The 24,690-nt window shown below is 39.5% G+C and overlaps 1 protein-coding gene across 1 annotated transcript in view; it reads right to left on the reverse strand.

Annotated features, from left to right (window-relative positions):
- FSTL4 (follistatin like 4) overlaps positions 1–24,690 on the reverse strand; it is a 1,706,306-nt gene that overhangs the window by 211,457 nt on the left and 1,470,159 nt on the right. Inside the window, exon 7 of the mRNA XM_069761964.1 lies at positions 14,069–14,235. Within this exon, the coding sequence (XP_069618065.1) occupies positions 14,069–14,235 (167 nt within the window). The remainder of the gene's footprint in view (positions 1–14,068; positions 14,236–24,690) is intronic.

Consider the following 24,690-nt stretch of genomic DNA (forward strand, 5'->3'; position numbering starts at 1 on the left):
ACGATATCGTTAACGATATCGTTGCTTTTTGTGACGTAGCAACGATATAGTTAAGGAAATCGTTCTGTGTGACAGCGACCAACGATCAGGCCCCTGCTGGGAGATCGTTGGTCGCTGAACAAAGTCCAGAACTTTATTTCGTCGCTGGACTCCCTGCAGACATCGCTGGATCGGCGTGTGTGACACCGATCCAGCGATGTCTTCACTGGTAACCAGGGTAAACATCGGGTAACTAAGCGCAGGGCCGCGCTTAGTAACCCGATGTTTACCCTGGTTACCAGCGTAAAAGTAAAAGAAAACAAACACTACATACTTACCTACCGCTGTCTGTCCCCGGCGCTGTGCTCTGCACTCCTCCTGTACTGGCTGTGAGCGTCGGTCAGCCGGAAAGCAGAGCGGTGATGTCACCGCTCTGCTTTCCGGCCGCTGTGCTCACAGCCAGTACAGGAGGAGTGCAGAGAAGCAGAGCGCCGGGGACAGACAGCGGTAGGTAAGTATGTAGTGTTTGGTTTTTTTTACTTTTACGCTGGTAACCAGGGTAAACATCGGGTTACTAAGCGCGGCCCTGCGCTTAGTAACCCGATGTTTACCCTGGTTACCCGGGGACTTCGGGATCGTTGGTCGCTGGAGAGCTGTCTGTGTGACAGCTCTCCAGCGACCAAACAGCGACGCTGCAGCAATCCGGATCGTTGTCTGTATCGCTGCAGCGTCGCTTAATGTGAAGGGGCCTTTAGGTGAGAGTCACACAACTGACTTTATCTCATGCGATAAAATCAGTCAGATTATGCTAATCACCCTCTCATCTGATCAAAGTTTAATTAGAGTGGGATCTGAGTGTGATCAGATTTTCTTCCATGAGGAGAATTAAAACAAAACAGGATATTTTCTCCTTTCTGTCAGGCCATGAAAGTTGGACCACACTGGGATGTCATCTGAGTGCAGTCCGATTTTTCCATGGACCCATAAAGTGTGATCCAATAATCAGATGCAACTCGTCAATGCTGTAATTTTTTCCTTGAACCCACTCGATTCGAGAAAAAAATCTGACAGATGCACAGCGCCATAGAACAACATAGGGATTATTATTTTTTATTATTATTATACATTTTTATAGCGCCATTTATTCCATGGCGCTTTACATGTGAATACGGGGCAAATATAGACAAATACATTAAACATGAGCAGATAACAAGGCACACGAGTACATAAGGAGGGAGGACCCTGCCCGCGAGGGCTCACAGTCTGCAGGGGGTGGGTGAGGATACACTAGGAGAGGGAAGAGCTGGCTGTGCGGCTGTTCAGTAGGTTGAGATGAGTGTTGAGGGATGAGGGATGAGTGTTTTCCTTCAAAACGACAGAAAGCACTTTTCTGATTTTTACAGCTGTGTGCAAGAGCCGTTATACTGAAAGGCAAGCTAATTGTCCATGCCTCAGACACTGTCTATAGACACTCTGGCAGAACTAGAGGTCATTTGAATGCTGAAGAAGTTTAAGTCTCCTACTGCCACAGCAACCATTGACACCTCGTAATTGTGATGTAGAGAGCCAGTGGAGTGAGAGAGGGATTAATCTCCCTTTGTCACACTTCTTATTTGTAGTGGTCACTATAGACCATGAGATGCAAGAAGCTAATTAAGCTTCTGACACAACTCAATTCCCTTTCTTATACCTATGTTAGCTCTCATCCTCTCAAAGTTTGTACCCTCTAAATATATATTGGAATCATCAAATTATATAGCACTGTGCACTTACAATTGCTGATTTCCCCCTTTCTACTCAGCTAATTCTTCTCTTTACTCGTCTCTATATTCAAACAGGAAGTCTATTCCCTGCATTTATCATTCCCTTCTTCAACTTTTGATCCAGATGATCCATCCTCCCACTTCCAGGAACTTTTGCAGTGACTCATGAGTCATACAGGGAAAATTGACCTCCTGTTTCTACATAGAGCTTAGTAGTAGTTCCCGACATTGAAAGTTATCATTTTTTGATCAGTGGGGATTTTGATCACTGAGAACCTCATGGATCCCAAGAATAGGGAACTGTAATAATGGTGTACTAGCCATAGCTGTCGTTTGCTAAATCTGCATGGAAGCTAATTTTTTTGGTAAATGCAGATTTTTATAAAATTTGAGTAGAATTCAATGCTACTCTGACATTTTCACTCATCTATAGCAGAAGCATTCATGTTGCCTTTACTTTGATATGGATCAGTTGCCCAAAAATTGTTGTAGACCATCTACACCCTCGTAATCAAAATGGAATTCCCAAAAGATAGTTGCTTCCTTCCATAATATAATGCCCCTGCTAGACTGTAAAAACATTCAGAAATTACATGTTACATGTGTGCACGTCATCTCCAAATTTCCAAGATCTCCATGCAGCATGGGATGTGCTCGGAAGATTCAATCTGGAAACCAAGTTGGTAAAACATTAGACCTGTCTTCCAAGTAGTGTAAAAGCTACACTTTTCCTCGGCATTTTGTTATATGCAGAATATCATCTGATAGCAGAGCGGATAATATTTCATGAACATTCACGGCTCTGTGTATTTAATGCATATCTATTTTTTGGTGCATGTAAAGGTCCTGCAGAACTATGCTTCTAGTGTGTCTTATTTTCTCATAGACTACTACAAATGGCATATAAAATTGTATTTGCATTTTAATCATGGTGTTTCTATACTAAAAAGTATAAAAACGCTACATTAAAGCTGCACCAAGACGCATAAAGAAAGGGCTTAAATGCTTAAAACTGCATAAAAATGCAATAAAAAGAGCAGACGGCCATTGCATACTTTAGTCTGCAGAAAACATGCAGAAAAAAACGCAGTAAAAAATGCAAAGTTTTCATTTCATAGAAACATAACGAAATAGAAAATGTACAAACTCCATATAGCCTGCTTTACCTAGATACAAACTTCTGGCTTCCTTGATGAGTTTGCAACTCACAAACAATGTAAAATAAATTAAACTTTTACATTTGAAAAACATAAAGGGAATCTGTCAGCAGTTTTTTTGCTATGTAATCTAAGAGCAGCATGGTGAAGGGGCAGAGAGCTTGATTCCAGGAATGTGTCACTTACTGGGCTGCTTGGTGCAGTTTTGATAGGTTCTCTGTTTTATCGGCTGTAGAAGTAGCAGAGCTCAAAAGGCTGAGCTGTGTATAACCCCGCCCACACCACTGATTGACAGCTTCCTGTGTACACTGTGCATTGTCAGGAGCTGCCAATCAGTGGTGTGGGTAGTGTTACTCAGATTGGCCTGACTGGCCTGCATATGACACCTAGTCCTTCAGTGATAATCTCCTGCTGGTAGAAGACTGATTGTATCAAAACCACAGCCCACCTTAAAAATAGACACATTTCGGGAATCAGGCTCTCTGCCCCTACATTATGTTGCTCTCAGATTAAATAGCAAAAAGTCTAGTGATAGATTCGTTCAACAGTAAAGGGTCAAACATGGATTATGCTGAGTTTCTACTGAGTTCAGAAGTTCTCCAAACCAAGTCATATTAATGAATAATGTCACTTCATTCTGCACTCTCTGTCTATGGAGTCGGGAGACAATTCAATGACTTAGGCTGTGTCGACCTTTCCTACATTTTTATTCAGACTTTATACGTTGGAGGATGGCATTGATGTTTAGGCGTCTGCGTAATATTGCGAAAGCCTGCACAATCATGTTCAAAAGAAATTATCAGCCTGCTTCCGTGTCAACTATTTCATCTCCATTTTATAGGGAACACTAGGTCACTTGCTTGCTCTGCACATTAGCATGCATTTCCATGAAAATTACATTAGAAGCAGGAGCATTTAACATTGTCGGCTTTGTCTTTGAAAATTCAGCATCAGCAGCATCACCTTGAATAAAGGTAGGATATTTAACCTTTCTTTTCTTTACATTCAAGGACAGGAAACACTAAATTATAATATATAAATAGTTATTTGCAATTTTTATTGCTCAATCATAAATCTGAAAAAAAGGCATGCCAGGCTTTTGAGCACTCTTAACCTAAAGCATGAGGATCATGAGTTAAGGCTCTAACAGCAAGATGCATTATTTCTGGTTTCTGTGACTTTAAGATAAGTTTAAAGGGGTATTCCCATCCCCCAAATCCTATCTCAATATGTAGTTGGACTAATAATAATAATAATAATAATAATATTAGCAAATGCCTCCAACTAGAAATGTAGTATAGTTTATCTGATTTGCTATGTCTGTTTCCTCATGTGCAGGCATTGTGCAGGACCTTAGGTATCCATGGATACGACCACTAGCAGCTAGCTGCCATTATATCAGTGGTTGTAGCCATGGATACCTAAGGTCCTGCACTGCCTGCACATGTGGAAAGAGACATAGCGAATCAGAAAAACTATAATACAATTCTAATTAGAGGAATCTTCTAATATTATTATTAGTGATGAGTGAGTGTACTCGTTTCTTGGTTTTCCCGAGCACGCTCGAGTGGTCTCCGAGTATTTGTTAGGGCTCGGAGATTTAGTTTTTTATCAAGGCAGCTGAATGATTTACAGCTGCTAGCCAGCCTGAGTATATGTGGGGGTTGCCTGGTTGCTATGGAATCCCCACATGTATTCACGCTGTCTAGCAGCCATAAATCATGCAGCTGCCTTGATAAAAATGAATTCTCTGAGCACTAACAAATACTCGGAGATCACCCGTGCATGTTCGTGGAGACCCGAGCAGTGAGTATACTAGCTCATCACTAATTATTATTATTACACTTACTACATATTAGGGTAGGATATTGAAAATGGGAATACCCCTTTAAGTCTAAATAATGAGTATTTTCAGATGCACACAAGGAGGCTACCAAGATAAAACTGTCCTTTTTATGCCCTCCTCTTGGACTCTCACTGCTGCCCCCTACAAGTCACAAAAATGTACAGCCATCCACTAGCAGCAGGTGATCCTTATCTCTTACTATTAGATGGCAGTCAGCATCTGTGTGTGTCTGTACATACTGTATGTGTGTATGTATGACACTGTGCATATGTATGTGTGTCACAGTGAGTATTTTGTGTGAAGATGTATATATATTATATGTGTGCATGCGTACATATGAATGTGTGTGTACATGGGTATGTGGTTCACAGTGTATATGTGAGTGAATGTGGGTATATTCTGTATGTGAACAAATACAGAAACAAGGTGGGATCCCTGACAAAACTGAAAAAAAGAATTCTAAAGTTTATAAATCATCAGTGACAAACGGAGAAGAAAATGATACACCTCCAGTGGTCCTGGCATGTCTACACTATAAGAGTAGATTGTATAAGAGTCACAGAAATAGCAAACAAGCAAGGGAAAAAACATAAAAACACTTAAACTGCAAAAAGCTTAAACATACCAACAGTAACATGAGATAACGATAACAATGGAAAACGCTTTTGGTCTAATACTTTAAACCAGTATAACATCGATTAATTAATATCTAGAAACTTGACAACAGATTAAAAAATAGAGATTTTAATTATAAAACACAAGATAGAAAGTTGAGTCAAAAGAGGCATAAGGTGTAACAATAAGACCCAAAAAAGTCAATAAATTGCAACACGCTACACGATCCAAGGACAGCATGTCATATCATGACTGCAACCTATCTCTTTAGAGGGGAATAGGACTAGAACTCTAGTGCCACCTATAGGAAGTAGCAATCCCAAAAGTCAATGCCGACTCTCTCACCCCTTCGCGACCCAACCTGTTTTCACCATTTTGACCGGGCCAATTTTTACAATTCTGACCACTGTCCCTTTATGAGATAATAACTCTGGAACGCTTCAACTGATCCCTCTGATTCTGAGATTTTTTTTCTCATGACATATTGTACTTTATGATAGCAGTAAAATTTATTTGATATGACTTGCCTTTTTTGTGAAAAAAATGGAATTTTGGCTAGAATTTTGAAAATTTTGCAATTTTCCAACTTTTAATTTTCATGCCCTTAAATCAGAAAGTCATATCACACAAAATAGTTAATAAATAACATTTCCCACATGTCTACTTTACATCAGCACAGTTTTGGAGCCTAATTTTTTTTATTAGGAAGTTATAAGGGTTAAAAGTTGACTAACGATTTTTCTTTTTTTCAACAAATTTTTTTTATTAGGAAGTTATAAGGGTTAAAAGTTGACTAATGATTTCTCTTTTTTTCAACAAACCATTTTTTTTAGAGACCACATAACATTTGAAGTGAGTTTGAGGGATCTGTATGATAGAAAATACCCAAAAGTGACACTATTCTAAAAACTGCAACCCTGAAGGTGCTCAAAACCACATTCAAGAAGATTATTAACCCTTCAGGTGCTTCACAGGAATTTTTGGAATGTTTAAAAAAATGAACATTTAACGTTTTTCACCCAAAAAAATTACTTCAGATCCAATTTGTTTTATTTTACAAAGGGTAACAGGAGAAATTGGACCCCAAAAGTTGTGCAATTTGTCCTGAGTACGCTCTTTCCCCATATGTGGGAGTAAATCTCTGTTTAGGCGCATGGCAGAACTTGGAAGGGAAGGAGAGCCATTTGACTTTTCAATGCAAAATTGGCTAGAATTGAGAGCCATGTCACATTTGGAGAGCCCCTGATGAGCCTAAACAGTGGAAACCCCACACAACTGACACCATTTTGGGAAGTAGACCCTCTAAGGAACTTATCTAGATTTACGGTGAGCACTTTCAACCCCCAAGTGCTTCACAGAATGTAGAGCTATAAAAATAAAAAAATTTATTTTTTTCACAAAAATGATCTTTTTACCCCTATTTTTTTTTATTTTCCAAAGGATAACAGGAGAAATTGGATGCCAAAAGTTGTTGTGCAATTTGTCCTAAGTATACTGATACCCCATATATGGGGTGGGCGAATGGTAGAGCTTGAAAGGGAAGGAGCGCCGTTTGACTTTTCAATGCAAAATTGGCAGGAAATGAGATCAGACGCCATGTCGTGTTTGGAGAGCCCCTGATGTGCTTAAACAGTGGAAACCCCCTAATTCTAACTCCAACCCTAACCCCAACACAACCTTAACCCTAATCCCAACCCTAACCCTAACCACGCACCTAACCCTAACACACCCCTAATGCTAATCCCAACCCTAACCCTAACTTTAGCCCCAACACTAACCTTAACTTTAGCCCCAACCCTTTAGCACCAATCCTAACCCTTTCTTTAACCTCAACCCTAACCCCAATCCCAGCCTCAACCCTAACTCTAACCCTAATGGGAAAATGGATTACTTTTTTTATTTTATTATTTTTATCTAACTAAGGGGGTGATAAAGGGGGGTTTGATTTACTATTTATAGTGGGATTTTATAGCAGGTTTTTATGTTCGGCAGCTGTCATACATTAGGAGACATTTTTTGTTGCAAAAAGATAGTTTTGGCATCTCTACATTTTAAGAGCTATAATTTTTCCAGATTTTGGCCCACAGAGTCATGTGAGGTCTTGTTTTTTGCAGGACGAGTTTACACTTTTATTGGTTTCATTTTCGGGCACATGGCATTTTTGTGATCACTTATTATTCTGATTTTTGAGAGGCATAATGAACAAAAACCAGCAATTCATAAATTTTTTAGGGGGGCACATTGTCCCACGTGTGGTAAAATTGAAGTGCTCCATGTGACATACAGCATATTCATATTCAATGTTCCACATTCCATCCACTATTCCTCGCTCTTCCACGTTCCATCCACTGTTCCTCACTGTTCCACTTTCTATCCAGCATTTTCTGTTCCAGTGTTCTCTGCTGTCCCACAAGTTATCCAACTTATCGAACTAAACTGTTCCACGTTCTGTCCAGCATATTCAGTTTCACTGTTCCATGCTGATACACATGACATTCAGCAAACCAGCTCTATTGTTCCACATGCTATCCAGTATATCCAGCTCCATTGTTCCAAGTGTCATCCAGCATATCCAGCTCAACTGTTTCACCTCACTCCATATGCTGACCTGTTAGCCCACCTTTGCTGTTCCATGTATGACTTGGCTTATACAGTTTTGTAGTATCTTGCTGCAACAATGCTTCTTGTCTGTTCTTTTCATCCACACGTACAGCTTAGCAAATTCACCTTAGCCATAGCAACTAGTCCCCTTGATTTCTTTTATGACCTGCAGTTTTACATCCAGATATTGACCTTTGACTACTCCGGAAATATTTACCAGAAAATTTTCTTAAAATTAAAAAAGGTGGTCAATAATATGGTCAATAATAACAAATCTCTCAACAAGAGCAGATTGCAGGAGCCTGGTAATGTAAATATAGTTCACCAGAAAATATTTTTTGCAGGGAGCAATATATAACAAATATAAAACTGCACATAATATATAGTATATCGATAAAAAAATTTAATAGACCGCAGTTTAAAAGTACAACAAGTACAAGTACATAATTATACATGCGCACCCAAACAAAGAAAATTTAAAACATAGATGAACCATCATTAGAAAAATAAATCAATGTACTTAATTTCTGTTGAACTATATTTACATCACCCGGTTCCTGCAATCTGCTCCTGTTGAGAGATTTGTTATTATTGACCTTTTTTAATTTTAAGAAAATTTTCTAATAAATATTTATATTATCATCACTTCTTGTTTCATTTGGTAGGTTTGTATGTTCAATAGTCAAACAATTAGTATAATTATTGTATGTATGTTAATCTTTTATAATGTTGTTGCTGTAACTTTGGCCCCTGTCCCCAAAATCCGCTGCCTCGGAGTAACCCTTGACTCTGCCCTGTCCTTCAAACCGTACATCCAAGTTCTCGCCACCTCCTGTCACCTCCAGCTCAAAAATATTTCCAGAATCCGTCCTTTCCTCAATCCACACTCTACCAAAATGCTCGTACATGCCCTAATCATCTCCCACCTCGACTACTGCAACATACTCCTCTGTGGCCTACCTTCTAACACTCTCGCACCCCTCCAGTCCATCCTTAACTCTGCTGCCTGACTAATTAATCTCTCTCCTCGCTACACTCCTGCTTCACCTCTTTGCAAATCCCTTCACTTGCTCCCAATTTCCCAGCGTATCCAGTTTAAACTACTAACACTGACCTACAAAGCCATCCATAACCTTTCTCCTCCATATATTTCCACACTAATCTCTCAATATCTTCCCTCACGTAATCTCCGATCCTCCCAAGACCTCCTTCTCTCCTCCACGCTTATTCGCTCCTCACTCAATCGCCTCCAAGACTTCTCCCGAATATCACCCATCCTCTGGAATTCAGTGCCCCAACACATCCGGTTATCCACTACTTTTGGATCCTTCAAAAGAAACCTGAAAACCCACCTCTTCAAGGAAGCTTACAGCCTGTAAAGACCAGACGGCCACCTCAATACCACTGGAGCTACTGCAACCCTCAACCTACTCTCTCCTTCCCAATAATCCTGTAGAATGTAAGCCCGCAAGGGCAGGGTCCTCTTCCCTCTGTACCAGTCTGTCATTGTTAGTTTTGTTTACTGTAAGTGATATTCGTATTTTGTTGTAACCCCTTCTCATGTACAGCACCATGGAGTTAATGGTGCTATATAAATAAATAATAATAATAATATAATAATAATAATAATAATAATAATAATAACCATGCTCTATCCCTGTGTCCTGTTATCACTGTACCTTTGGCCTGGTTTGACCATGTACTATTCTTTTGTAATGTTGTTGATATAACTTTGGCCTGGAATGACCATGCTCTATCCCTGTGTCCTCTTATCACTATAGCATTGTCCTGGCATGATCATGCTCTATCCCTGTGTCCTGTTATCACTGTACCTTTTGCTTGGTTTGACCATGTTCTATTCTTTTATAATGTTGTTTCTGTAGCTTTGGCCTGGCACGACCATGTTCTATCCCTGTGTCCTGTTATCACTGTAGCTTTGGCCTAGTTTGACCATGTTCTATTCTTTTGTCCCATTTCGCTGTAGCTACAAGATGGTTGTAGATACAAAATTCCATAATATGGCAATCAATGCTGGAGACTTACAGATAACAGCTTTGTGCCTCTTTGGAAGGCGTCTAATTACCATAGCCAATTTGTTAAGTCTTAATTTTGTCACGGTAAACGCTGATGATTGACAAGCCATCAGTCTCCCTTTCCATTGTTGTCAAACTTACATATTGTGGGCTTGGTTACGACCAACTCCTAATGCATAGCTCTGTGTGGGAAGTACTTTTCGCCTGTCCAATACATGCTTATGGCAATGGAAGGGGTTGAGTGAGTAAAAAATAGACAATGACTCCTGACATCATTACTAAAGTAGGAACTTTAAGGACTATGAGATCTGTTAGGACAGTCATCTACCTGTTGTCTTTACATCAGCGCACATGTACTATAACACATTTCGAATGAAAATATTCTGCCACCACATTTCTCATGTAAAATGCTTTAGAATTTCATATCTCAAATCCTTTTTCCTGATCCATTCCAGGCTAATTAATTGCAAATAAAATATCACTTAGCAGCTTGAGATGATGAAATGGAATTTGAAATGTGGATTTCTTCTCTGTCGTTCCCAGAGGAGGTGTAACACAGACATTTTGTGTGCAGAGACAGCTGTGGCAATGTGCAACATGATTTCCTTGAAGTTAAATTCTGCAATTAATCTCTTCTTGTATTTCCAATTAACTAAATTGCTAACCTTGTTGTGCAAAGTAGAAATGCAATTGTGTAACTGCTTCAGGCAACCTCAGGACGAAAATTGAGATAATTAAATTAATGGGCTACAAAAGCCAACGCTTTTTAGTGCGTTGATCAGTGTTGTCAGTTTTTGTAAACCACAGAGGACCAAAGAAAAACGTTCTTAATGAGAGGTGAAAGCTCCAAAGTCAGTTAGCCGATAACAGTGGTGTTGAGTGATATAATAAATGAAAATGGATGAAAAATTTAAATCTTTTAAGTGTAATGGTTATTACAGATGGTTATTACAGATGACTTTCCAGGGCAAGCTGTCAGGGATGCATACATTAGGAATATCATTGATTTTATATTTTACATTTTTTTAAGAAATAATCTACATTTGTCTTCCCTCCTTTGCCTATTTCTTCTCCTCTCTCCATAAACTTCTATAGGCAGTAATTGTAAAATTAAACATTAATGAGGTAAAAACCTTTTTTCACTGAAGACAGAAGAAATTGAAGAGGAGTCTGATAAGAGGCATTTTTCTTTATAAAGATATATTACAAAGTGTCTTAGTTTCACTTGCATTTTTAATTTGTACTACTCATTTCTAAAAAAGTAATGAAACAGTCACTCTTTATTTTTAATGCCTCAGCAATGTGGATTTTGTTCATTTTTTGCACTTTTGCACTATCCTCCTCACATTCCAAAAGCCATTTTTTTCTCATTTTTTGCATGATGAGTTGTGATTTTGAATTACACCATTAATTTCACTACATACAGTACTGCAAACTGAGAAAAAAATCCAACTGGAGTAAATTTGAAAAAAGTGAAACAGAACATGCAATTTCCCCATTGTCTTTTGGGTTTTGTTTTTAAGGCTACTTTCACACTAGCGTTTTCTGCAATCCGTCACAATGCGTCATTTTGCAGAATAAATTCATCCTGCAAAAGTGCTTGCAGGATGCGTTTTTTTCCCATAGACTTGTATTGACGACGCATTTGCGACGGATTGCCACACGTTGCATCCGTCGAGCGACGGATGCGTCGTGCATTTGCGGACCGCATCTGTCCGCAAAATCACATGTAACGTTTTTTGCTCCTGACGGACCGCTTTTTCCGACCGCGCATGGGCGGCCGGAACTCCGTCCCCACCTCCCCGCACCTTACAATGGGGCAGCGGATGCGCCGGAGAAATGCATCCGCTGCCTCCGTTGTGCAGTACGTTAAATGCTAGCGTCGGAATCTCTCCCCGACGCATTGCGACGGGGAGATTCCGACGCTAGTGTGAAAGTAGCCTAAGATGTTCACAATTTACAGTGGCATCAGTTTATTATCAGTCAAAACCATCACACTATGGAGAAGGCTCACCTCCTGAAGATTCACTTCCACCATTCAGGTGCTGCCAAAGGGCAAAACACCGGTCTGCAAATATTCATGCACGAGGGTCACTATAAATTATAGTGTAGCAGGACAGGCACAAATTGAGATTTATAACAAAAACAGACTATTATGACAGGAAATCTCAAGTAAGGCAATGATTCGATATCAAAATATCTTAACATCAGGGCCACATTATACCATTTACATGTACCAATTTCGTTGTCTGGGAGTCTTGAGGAGTCTTCCAACTATGTCAGAGATCTACATTTCTGTAAAGTTGCAAGTTCTAAAAACATTAAGGTCTAGACAACGGCATTTCACCACAACATCCCAAGAGTCACGTTGCATTGGAGCCCCATCAAGGCTAAAAATTCTGCTGATCTTTCTATTAATCAATGATTATATAAATAGTGTTGCATGCTCACATGAGAAATAAAATTCCAGTGCAACATTTAGCAAAAAATATCTCTGCATTAGAGTATGAAGATATTCTCAAAATAATTTATTGGGCTGATGACACTGATGAGACCATTTCTTAGGTGTGGACAAATGTCATTGGCCTGAAAATGTAACAATCATGACTAGTGTTGAGCATTCCGATACCGCAAGTATCGGGTATCGGCCGATATTTGCGGTATCGGAATTCCGATACCGAGTTCCGATATTTTTGTGATATCGGGTATCGGTATCGGGATTTAGATTAATGTGTAAAATAAAGAATAAAAATAAAAAATATTGATATACTTACCCTCGGACGGGCCCTGGTTGTCACCGCTGCAATCGCCATGTTTTCCTTCCTATGAATGAGCTTGTTAAGTACCTTCGATGACGTCGCAGCTTGTGATTGGTCGACCGCTAACGCGACCAATCACAAGCCGCGACGTCATCGAAGGTTATTAGCGTGCTCATTCCTAAGAATGAGCGCGTTAAGGACCTTCGATGACGTTGCGGCTCGTGATTGGTCGCGTGAGCGGTCACATGACCGCTCAGCGACCAAACACAAGCCGCGACGTCTTTGAAGGTCATTAAAGCGCTCATTCTTAGGAAGAAAAGCATGGCGATTGCAGCGGTGACAACCAGCGCCCGTCCGAGGGTAAGTATATCAAAAAATTTTATTTTTAGTCTTTATTTTACACATTAATATGGATCCCAGGGCCTGAAGGAGAGTTTCCTCTCCTTCAGACCCTGGGAACCATTACGGATACCTTCCGATATTTGTGTCCCATTGACTTGTATTGGTATCGGATTCGGTATTGGCGATATCCGATATTTTTCGGATATCGGCCGATACCATCCGATACCGATACTTTCAAGTATCGGAAGGTATCACTCAACACTAATCATGACTAAACATTATTGTCTCTAGCCATATACATATTGGCCTCACTACAGTATATTCAATTTTAGCATTATTTAGCCCTAGGAAAAAAAAATACAATTTGAGAGTCTTCAGTGGTTGATACCTTTTAATAGCTAACTGGAAAGATGAAACAAATAACCTTCTACTATTGCATTTTATTACCATCTTTTCAGTTAGCCATTTAAAAGGTATCAACCACTAAGGACTCTGTAATTTTAATATTTTTTTATGTACTGGTTAACATGGTACAAAGATATATTTTCCTGTACTCTATGATCAGACAATGAGTTGTGTCATGCATCTGATGCAAAGCTCAAGAGTTGCAATTCAGACTTGTATGTGCAACACAACATCATTAAAATGCACCAAATGTTCAATTCAATGCTTTTTCAACAAATAAAAGCACAGATGTGGCATTGTGATGAAATGTATGTGGGACATAGCCAGGTAAGATTATAACCCTACTCATGGTGAAAGGAATTGGAGTTCTATGTGTTTGCATCAGGTTCAAAATTGTGGTCGCCAAACATTTTTTAAGTCCTCACTTGTGGAGAACTTACTTTGCAAAAGCAAACACTTCTTCACCCTTAATATCTACAATTTTCTCGCATTTTTTTTATTTTAATATGTTACTGAATGCTGAAAGCTATTTCTTTAAAACCTCCATTGAAAGAACATTGTGACTTACATTTATATCTTCCAAATCCAAGAAGTTTAATATTACTCCATTTCTTTTCCAGATGATGGGAGGACGTAGTGTTCCATGAATTGCGCAGGTTAGCACAGTACTTAAGCCAACAGTTACAGTTGTCATGATGACCTCTTTATCCGATTCAAGTGTGAGCTGGACAACTTCTGCAAACAACGAGAAATGAAACAAACTTTTAATATAAAGTTCTATGGTGATTTAATATTTCAGGCGGAATAATGAGAAAATAGGAGTTATCTGCACTTGGACTGTTAACATGCACAACATGGCCGAAATTTGTTGGATGCATTAACATCACCATATGGTAACATTATATGAGAGTGTCAAGCATCTCCTGACAAAACCATAGACATTCGTATTTACTGCTATTACAGAGACTTTTTCTCTTTGTGTCTGAATGCCATTGAGCAATATCACTGTGAATAACTGTATTCTAGGTGACACTCAACATAGTACACGGTGATCTGACACTACTGATCCATTTCTTTGCTATTGAGACCCAATTCACAAGAAATCTGAGTAACCCAGTAAATGATCTGATGTTGGTTTGAGTTTCAGAAGCTTAGTGCTCACTTACATGGCCAAGTACTAGCCGATGTTTTATAGGATAGCACTTGGACCAATGTTATACTGCGCGGCAGTACACATCTGTGATTCCTTTCTACAGATCAAATCAGCATGAGAAAAAAAATCACAATATGCTGCGAGTGGCTTCAGAATTCGGATCATGTACACCCATACAAGTCTGACATCCGAGTACTAAGACAATGAGGAAGATAGAGAAATTAAGTCCATTTTGTCCACACCTGTGCTCTGATTCTTGCATGTTAGAGAACTAGATCACACCAAGATGGCAGTTGGGTCAAACTCTGACAGTATTTGAGTCGAGTGTCATTAGCATAATGGAGACATTTCTCTTGCATTAGAGAATCATTGCTCGTGTGACTTGGCCTTAGGGTGACAATACTTTCTACAACTAATCATTGACTGTTTTTTTGCTCATAGATTTTCTTTACAACCACCTGATTCACATGCATGCGCAGCTTAATCATGTGGATATGCGCTTTCAATGGGGAAAAGGGAGTGGGCCACTGAAAACACTGGTGTCATCATTTCTTCCACCGGAATATAAATATCAAGTGTTAAAATGTTACATTAGTATAGATACCATGTATTATCAAAGAGTTACTCTGAAAATCATTGTGCTCTATCTACTATATAATTGTCTAAGAGTCACTTCCATCTGTATGTCTGTCTATCTTTCTGTCTGTCTGTCACAGATATTCATTGGTCACGGCCTCTGTCTGTCATGGAAATCCAAGTCGCTGATTGGTCGCGGCAAAAGAGCCCCGACCAATCAGCGACGCTCACAGTCTGGAAGAAAATGGCCGCTCCTTCCTCCCCGCAGTCAGTGCCCCGCACCCGCATACTCCCCTCCGGTCAGCGCTCACACAGGGTTAATTGCAGCATTGACCGCGGTGTAACGCACTCGGTTAATGCTGCTATTAACCCTGTGTGACCAACTTTTTACTATTCATGCTGCCTATGCAGTATGAATAGTAAAAAGATCTAATGTTAAAAATAATAAAAAAAATAAAAAATAGTTATATACTCACCCTCCGGTGGCCCCCTGGATCAGGAACCGGCCTTTCCCGCTCCTCGCGACACCCCAGTGACCGCTCCATGCATTGCGGTCTCGCGAAATGATGATGTGCGGTCTCGCGAGACCGCTATGTCATCATCTCATGAGACCGTAATGCACTCTTCAGACCGGAGTGCGCGAGAAGCGTCGGTAACCGCTTCGATTCAGGGGCCAACGGAGGGTGAGTATATAACTATATTTTATTTTAATTCTTTTTTTAACAGGGATATGGTGCCCACATTGCTATAGACTGCGTAGGCTGTGCAATATATTATGTGGGCTGGGCAATATACTATGTGGGCTGTGCAATATACAATGTGGGCTGTGCAATATAGAACGTGGGCTGCGCAATATACTACGTGGGCTGGGCAATATACTACTTGGGCTGGGCAATATACAACGTGGGCTGTGCAATGTACAACGTGGGCTGCGCAATATACAATGTGGGCTGCGTAATATACTACATGGGCTGGGCAATATACTATGTGGGCTGCGCAATATACTACGTGGTTGGGCAATATACTATGTGGGCTGTGCAATATACAACGTGGGCTGCGCAATATACTATGTGGGCTGTGCAATATACAATATGGACTGTGCAATATACTATGTGGGCTGGGCAATATAATATGTGAACTGCGCAATATACTTTGTGGGCTGTGCAATATACAATGTGGGCTGTGCAATATACAACGTGGGCTGCGCAATATACAACGTGGGCTGCGCAATATACAATGTGGGCTGCGCCATATACAAAGTGGGCTGTGCAATATACTACATGGGCTGTGCAATATACTACATGGGCTGCCCAATATACTACGTGGGCTGCACAATATACTACGTGGGCTGGGCAATGTACTACATGGGCTGCGCAATGTACTATGTGGGCTGGGCAATGTACTACATGGGCTGCGCAATATACTACGTGGGCTGCGCAATATACTATGTGGGATGTGCAATATACTATGTGGGCTGGGCAATATACTACGTGGGCTGGGCAATGTACTACATGGGCTGGGCAATGTACTACGTGGGCTGCGCAATGTACTATGTGGGCTTGGCAATGCACTACGTGGGCTGCGCAATATACTACGTGGGCTGCGCAATATACTACGTGGGCTGGGCAATGTACTACGTGGGCTGCGCAATGTACTACGTGGGCTGGGCAATGTACTACGTGGGCTGCGCAATGTACTACGTGGGCTGTGCAATGTACTACGTGGGCTGGGCAATATACTACGTGGGCTGCATAATGTACTACGTGGGCTGCACAATCTACTGCGTGGCCTGCGCAATGTACTGTGTGGGCTGCGTAATGTACTGCTTGGGCTGCGCAATGTACTGCTTGGGACAAAGCATGTCTGTACACTTAATTTTATATATTCATTTCATAATTTCCTCTTTCTAAATCCACAAGTGCAACTACATTCCCAAAACCACCTAGAAACCATAGAAACGCCCCTTTTATAAAAAAATATTACTATATCACTCCTCTTCAAAGGAAGCTATGCAATTAATGCATTAATTTTGACATGAACATTTTCCTTAAGGGGTTTTCTATGAATTTTCAATATTTGGAAGAGAAGTGGGATCCTTTTGAAGACATTAGTGTTACCACGAGCGTAGAATCTGTCATGTGAGGGAATCGGGCTGATTGGGTAAATGACTCTGGGCTCAAACTCTGATTCAAGTATCAGCTTAGTGTGATCCAAATCTCACAGATGAGAGAGTCGTAGCACAGGTGAGGAGGAGATGGAGAACAAGATTTTGTCCGAGTGCAGTTCAATGTTTTCTATGCACCTATAGACTTGAACTGACAATGTGATGTTCAAGTTACACTGCAAATGGCAGCATGCGACAAATGGGCATGAGAAAAAAATAACACTTATCTGCACTGACCCATAGAATAACATTGGTCCAAGTGCTGTACAATAAAACATTGGAGAGCTCTTGTCTGATGCATGCGCTCGTATCAGTGAGCCCTTAAAATAATAATGTCTCATCCATCAGTCCCTGATTACTCAGGCCACTGATTGGCTTCATAATCAAGTGACTGTTGGGCAGAAAGTCATCAGTGCTAGTCCTAGAAGGGATCCTCCAATTGGCGATGATGAAGTGATGATGGATTTGATAGGTAAGTTACACTTCCTTATTTTACAATGAGGTCTTCTCTCTTCCTCTTTATTAAAGTCCCATAGAACCCCTCCAATACCATAACAATATGTGACATAATAGGAGTATGTTGCAATAAAAAGGCGCATAGTTTTCAAAAGCCAGTTTTAATGCCAGCTTATCGCACAAGAAACAAGCTATCATAGAGCTCAATCCACAGAAAAATAAAAAAAATATAGGTCTAAAAAATAGGTAATATGAACATTTTTTAAATTATTTTTTAATACAAATTAACTTTTTGCACTCTTTTACCTTTTTAGGAAAACAAACGACGCGTTTGGTAGCAGAGTAATCATACTGAAACAGAGAATCATGTTGCCTGGTCCTATTTATGGTATGATGGCCACCTCAAAAACAAAACCCAACTCAGAAAATCAGGAATTATTGCACATTAGACCCTCAATACTTGTTTTCTGCAGATAAATGCTGGATTAATATTTTCCTGGAAAATATTTACGTTTGCTGCTCATAAATAACTAATACATGGGGGTAAGTCTGTGTCACGTCTTATTGGTGCCTCGTGAAAAAAAAAAACCCAGGTTTTTCTTAAGGAAAATAAAGCATAGATATTAGATATAAATGCCGAGTGAGCACCAGTTATGGCATGCAATGGGTTACAGGTACTCACACATTTGCTTAACACAAAATAGATTTTGGCGTAATAACAGAGATAGAACTGTACTGCTTCAATGACATGTAAATTCACACTTTTACATCTGCTTAACATATTTCTTTTTCATCTTTAATCCTGTCTAGGGGTTTATTTTCTGCTAAATGAATGTTCGGCTGCCTCCTCAACGTTTCTTCTAATCACATCTTGCAAGGTGTTACATGTGGTGTTGATTTATCACAGGAATCTTCTTCCTAGTGTCATCTGCAGACTGCCAATGGCAATCATAATTTAACAATAAGACATCTATAATTGAGGTCATTGGCGAGAGCAGGTATAAATGAGTACATACAGATCTAACCACATGGATTTTGAATTCTCTATAAATAATTCTCTCCGCAGAGACACTTTACACTGTGATTCTCAAGTCTGTCATTTTCTTGTCATTTCTGCTTTGTTAGCTATAAGCATTTCTATGGATACTATTCAATAATTATCAATATGTCAAACTTACACTACCCTATTATTATATCCTTGGAGAAGCCCGATAATGAAATACCATTCAGATGCCTGCTGCTTTTATAGCATTGAAATTCCACTTATTACTGAGTTTAATGTCTAAAAAAGATCTATACGAAGAGGTTACATAGTTCAGGGTTCCTGGCAGTAATCAGATATGTGGGCTACACACATTTTAGAAATTAATGACCCCTTCATATCTACTGCCTTCACTTCCACAAGCAATGTTATACTGCAAACTTTTTCGTAGAAATTTTCATAACTGATTATCTGTGGTCATTTTAGAGTGAGTATGGATCAACAATGCATCAATTGGACCGTTGTTTGTGTAACGCCTAATGTCAACTGTATGGACTTACAATCCGTAATACTGCCAACTGCTAAGATTGGTCAGCAGACCAAAGGCAGAGAGGGTTTGGTGGCCAGTTTGGGATTCAAAGTGCCCTAAGTCCTTATGACTAAAGATAAGTGAACTGGAACAAAAAAGTTCTGGGTTTGTGCCTGATAGTAAGTGTCCAGTGCCAAACATCGTACACAGACTTCTGGAAGTCTCTTGCAATGTTCGGAGTTCTGGAGAAAGTCTGTTGCAGAGAGAGAGAGAGAATTTTCCTGCTTCAAAATTCAGGTCTCCTTTGTTTCAATGGGGTTCAGGTACTGGTTCAAGTTCAAGTACAGTTCGGGTACCCGGACAGAACTTTGGACTGCAATTTGGGTTGGGTAACAGAACCTGAGGTTCCATGGGTCTTCTCATCCCTACTCATGACCCAACGGTCTCTGGCTAGGTATTTTATTTTATTACTGCTCTTGTGAGTTTTAATTGGATTGACCTCTTATGTTCCGACTTGACTTTAATTCCACATATATTCTGCTTTTTAACCCCTTGAATGCCTTTCTGGACTTGACCCCCTGGACTGTTTGATTCTTCGTTTGCTTAGCATTTCTTCTGGAAGCACTTAACTTAAACGGAATCTGTCATGTGAAAAAACTCAATTAACCTACAGATATGGGGCTAATCTGCTGGTTAATAGCGTTCTGAAGCTGTGCAGCTGCCGTACTACAAACCTGGCTATTGGGAAAAAATAAACTTTATTCCTCCCTTCAACCTCTGACTTTTATAAATCTCTCTGAAAAGTCTCAAAATAGTGCATAATGTGTAAAAAAAATATTGTGACTTTTGGTGTTTTCACACCAATTTTCCCCAAATCCACCAAAGTAGTTGGAACAGGGGAGCAACGCCACAGCTGATTTAATTTATGACAATGTTTTGTGTAACTTACACCAGAAATATTACTTCAGTATACGAACTCAAGACATTTTTTGGGTGAAGTACATGGAGGCACACACCACTTTTCAGACATGCTGGAGCTTTTGACACCAACAGGCCTCTTCATCAACACCGATTTTGTTCATGCCGGTCTTGATGAATCAAGGCCGATATCTGACTGACATATCAGTCATGTGAAATTTAGCATTAGTGGCTATCTCAGTATGGAAGTCAACTGGGAACATCCACTTTCATTTTGCCTACGCCTCATTAATTGAGGTGAGCAAATTTGTTTGCATTTGGTCACCGAATATGAATTTTCTGTATTCGTGCCATATTGCTACCCTACTCATGCCAAATTTATGATTGATGATCAGTTCCAAACATATTTGGTCATTTCTATCCCCATTGACTCCAATGACGTTCGGCTGTGTTCGGCGAACATTGCAAAAACAATATTCACCGCCGATCGTAATCGGAACCAAATTTGAAAGATTTGACTCAACTCTACTCATTACGACATTAATGATTTTTTCTGCATGAAAAAAACAATAAGTTTGTCGTTGTCTTGGATCAAGTGTTCATCAGTATTTCAGGCTGTACCAATGGTATGCCCGTCCCTGATGGTTTGGTCAGTGGTTCAGTTTTTATCATCAGTGTTTCATCAGCAATCCTTTTGTATATAATAAAATTAAGTTGACTGTGTGTGCTGTCACTTATGTACACAGACTTAAATGGGTGAAATTGATCCACAACTCAGATCAAAAACAGGCATGTCTCTTTGATTTGTCCACAGAAATCGTGTGAACAGCTCGATAGATTATAATGGGTTGTTAATCGGTGAAAAAACAGGCATAGAATATGAACATAAAAAACAGACATCTCACAGAAGCCTATAGTGAAAATCTATTTGTTTTTAACAATATTACTTTTTTTACTGACATATTTACTGACATATTACTTTGTTTAACTGGTATCATAACAAAATGTAATTTTTCTTGCAAAATCATGAGAAGAGCAAAGTAAAACAAAGAGCATCATAAAGAGGGTATTATCTGCATGTATAAATATTACAATCATAATCATATGTAATTGATTATTCTTTTTTATCTCTATATACTGTACATACAGTATGTATCTTCAAGACTTGCTTGTCATTGGAAAGAGAGCAGTATCAGAGCACAGCTTGCATGCACAATACTCTATTAACCTTTTAGCTGGTATTTAATGTGTTCCAATAGAATATTTCAGAAGTAGCAGCTGAATTTTCCTTTATACGCTGTAGTGCCTATTCCATAGAGATATGTCTCATTGTCCTAGATAATCCGGTTAAAAGAGTTACCAGATATGTTTCATTTTTTGTGGGTACACTTCTTCACCAAGCGTCGCTTGTTAATTTAATAGCTGATAAAATAGACTCTACATAACATATAGTCCACAAATCTTCTGACCATAACACATCTCTAATAGAATGAGGGAATGGATCCTATATGGTGTCATAAAATGATAGAAAATGAATACATGTTCAATCTTCCCTTATATTCTTCCATGCAGCAGCTATTATGCACACACAGGTTTTGCTTTCTGAGCTTTCTATGTTAGATAAAGGAATAAAAATGAGGAATAGAATTTCTGCATTTAAGATTTTTATTAAACATTTGGAGGTGGTGGAGTGTAGATTTTTGACAGCATTTGAACCCTTACTTTGGTCCTTTTAAAACATACCCTACTGCTCTTATCTCTTCGTTGGAAAACTTATTGCGGAAAACATCATTTTAGTGGCACCATCTCTTCAATTCACCAAATACCTTATGGGGACTAAAAAGAAAATGAAAAAGGGGACTGATAGAGTAGATAGAGAGAGACAGTAGGGGTTAATGAGGATTTAGGGAGCTAGGTTGTGCAAGGAAAGTAGGAAGCTAAGCAGGAGTAACAAATGTGCTAATAGTGTTAAATGTCTGCATTCAAATGCAAGAAGTCTTGTAAACAAAATGAATGAACTGGAGACTCTTATGTTGGTCACTGAATATGATGTGATGGGCATTACGGAAACCTGGCGGGATGAAAGCCATGGCTGGGTTACATCACATTTAGAAATAACAGGAAAGACAAAAAGGTGTAGGGGTCTGTATTTTCGTAAATTCCACCTTAAGACCTGTACTCAATGATGACATTGGGGGGAGTTGCGACAATGTAGATTCCATATGGGTAAATGTACATGGGGATGGCAATAATGAAAAGCTGCTAATTGGAGTTTCTACAAGCCTCCTAATATAGCTGAACCGGTAGACTATGCCGCAAATAATAATAGGGTCCTTATTATGGAGCATTTAACTATCCAGACATTCAGTGGGAGATAGATCCTATCTGGTTGTGCTAAAAGCTGCAAGTCTCAGCTGGTAGATGAACAAACCAGGGGAGGTAATATTGCTGGAACTGGTTCTGTCAAATAACATATTAACAAAGTAACATAGTATTTAAGATTGAAGGAAGACTTTTAGTCCATCTAGTTCAAACCATAGCCTAACATGTTGACGCAGAGGAAGACAAAAAAACTCAAGCGGCAAACACTAAGCTCCACATTGGGGAAAAAAAATCCTTCCCGACTCCACATACGGCAATCAGACTAGTTCCCTGGATCAATGCCCTTTCAAGGAATCTAGTATATATAACCTGTAACATTATACTTTTCAAGAAAGGTATCCAGTCCCCTCTTAAATTTTAGTAATGAATCACTCTCTACAACATCACATGGCAGAGAGTTCCATAGTCTCACTGCTCTTACAGTAAAGAATCCGCATCTGTTGTTATGCTTAAACCTTCTTTCCTCCAGACATAGAGGATGCCCCCTTGTCCCAGTCTCAGGTCTTTGATTAAAAAGATCATCAGAAAGGTCTTTGCACTGTCCCCTCATATATTTATACATTAAAATAAGATCACCCCTTAGTCTTCGTTTTTCCAAACTAAATAACCCCAAGTGTAATAACCTATCTTGGTATTGCAGACCCCCCAGTCCTCTAATAACCTTGGTCGCTCTTCTCTGCACCCGCTCTAGTTCAGCTATGTCTTTCTTATACACCGGAGACCAGAACTGTGCACAGTATTCTAAGTGTGGTCGAACTAATGACTTGTATAGAGGTAATATTATGTTCTCCTCATGAGCATCTATGCCTCTTTTAATGCATCCCATTGTTTTATTTGCCTTTGCTGCAACTGCCTGACTTTGGCCACTAAATATGAGTTTGTCGTCCACCCATACACCCAGGTCTTTTTCAGTAACAGTTTTGCCCAGAGTTTTAGAATTAAGCACATAATTATACATCTTATTACATCTACCCAAGTGCATGACCTTACATGTATCCCCATTAAAGCTCATTTGCCATTGATCAGCCCAAACTTCTAGTTTACAGAAATCTTTCTGTAATATTAAATTGTCCTCCTCTGTATTAATTACCCTGCAGAGTTTAGTGTCATCTGCAAATATTGAAATTCTACTCTGTATGCCCCCTACAAGGTCATTAATAAATACAGCTCTGGCAAAAAATAAGAGACCACCAAATCAAAACCCTGTCATGGGCAGCCCAATTTCCAGACCTGAACCCCAATGAAAACCTCAGGAAGGTAATCATGAGGATAATGGATAGCCACAAGCCATGAAACAAAAAAGAACAGCCTAAATTTTTGCGGCAGAAGCAGTGTGAAAACTTGGTGGAAAGCAAGCACAGCTGTGATTAAAAATTATGGTTATTCCACAAAATATTGATTTCTGAACTCTTCCTGAGTTAAAACATTAGTATTGTTTCTAAATGATTATGAACTTGTTTTCTTTGCATTATTTGAGGTCTGAAAGCACTGGGTTTTTTTTTAATTTTGATCATTTTTCTTTTTCAGAAGAAAAAACTAAATTTGTTGCATGGAAATTCGGAGACATATCTTTGTCCGAAATTTATAGAATCAAAGAACAATCAATATTTTATTCTAAAATATACTTATAAAGAGAAAAATCAGACAAACTGAAGATTTTTCAGTGGTCTCTTAATTTTTGCCAGAGCTGTATGTTAAAAAGAAGCGGGCCCAACACCGACCCCTGCGGTACCCTACTGCTAACCGTGACCCAGTCCGAGTGTGCTCCATTAATGACCACACTTTGTTTCCTATCCCTGAGCTCTCAACGCACTTACACATATTTTCCCATATCCCCATTGTTCTCATTTTATGTATCAACCTTTTTTGTGGCACCGTATCAAAAGCTTTTGAAATGTCCATATACACTATGTCCACAGCACTTCCTTGGTCCAGTCCGGAACTTACCTCTTCAGAGAAACTGATCAGATTAGCCTGACATGAATGGTCCCTAGTAAACCCGTGCTGATACTGGGTCATGAGGCTATTCC

This window comes from Ranitomeya imitator, chromosome 4 (assembly GCF_032444005.1).
Source record: "Ranitomeya imitator isolate aRanImi1 chromosome 4, aRanImi1.pri, whole genome shotgun sequence".
NCBI lineage: Eukaryota > Metazoa > Chordata > Amphibia > Anura > Dendrobatidae > Ranitomeya > Ranitomeya imitator.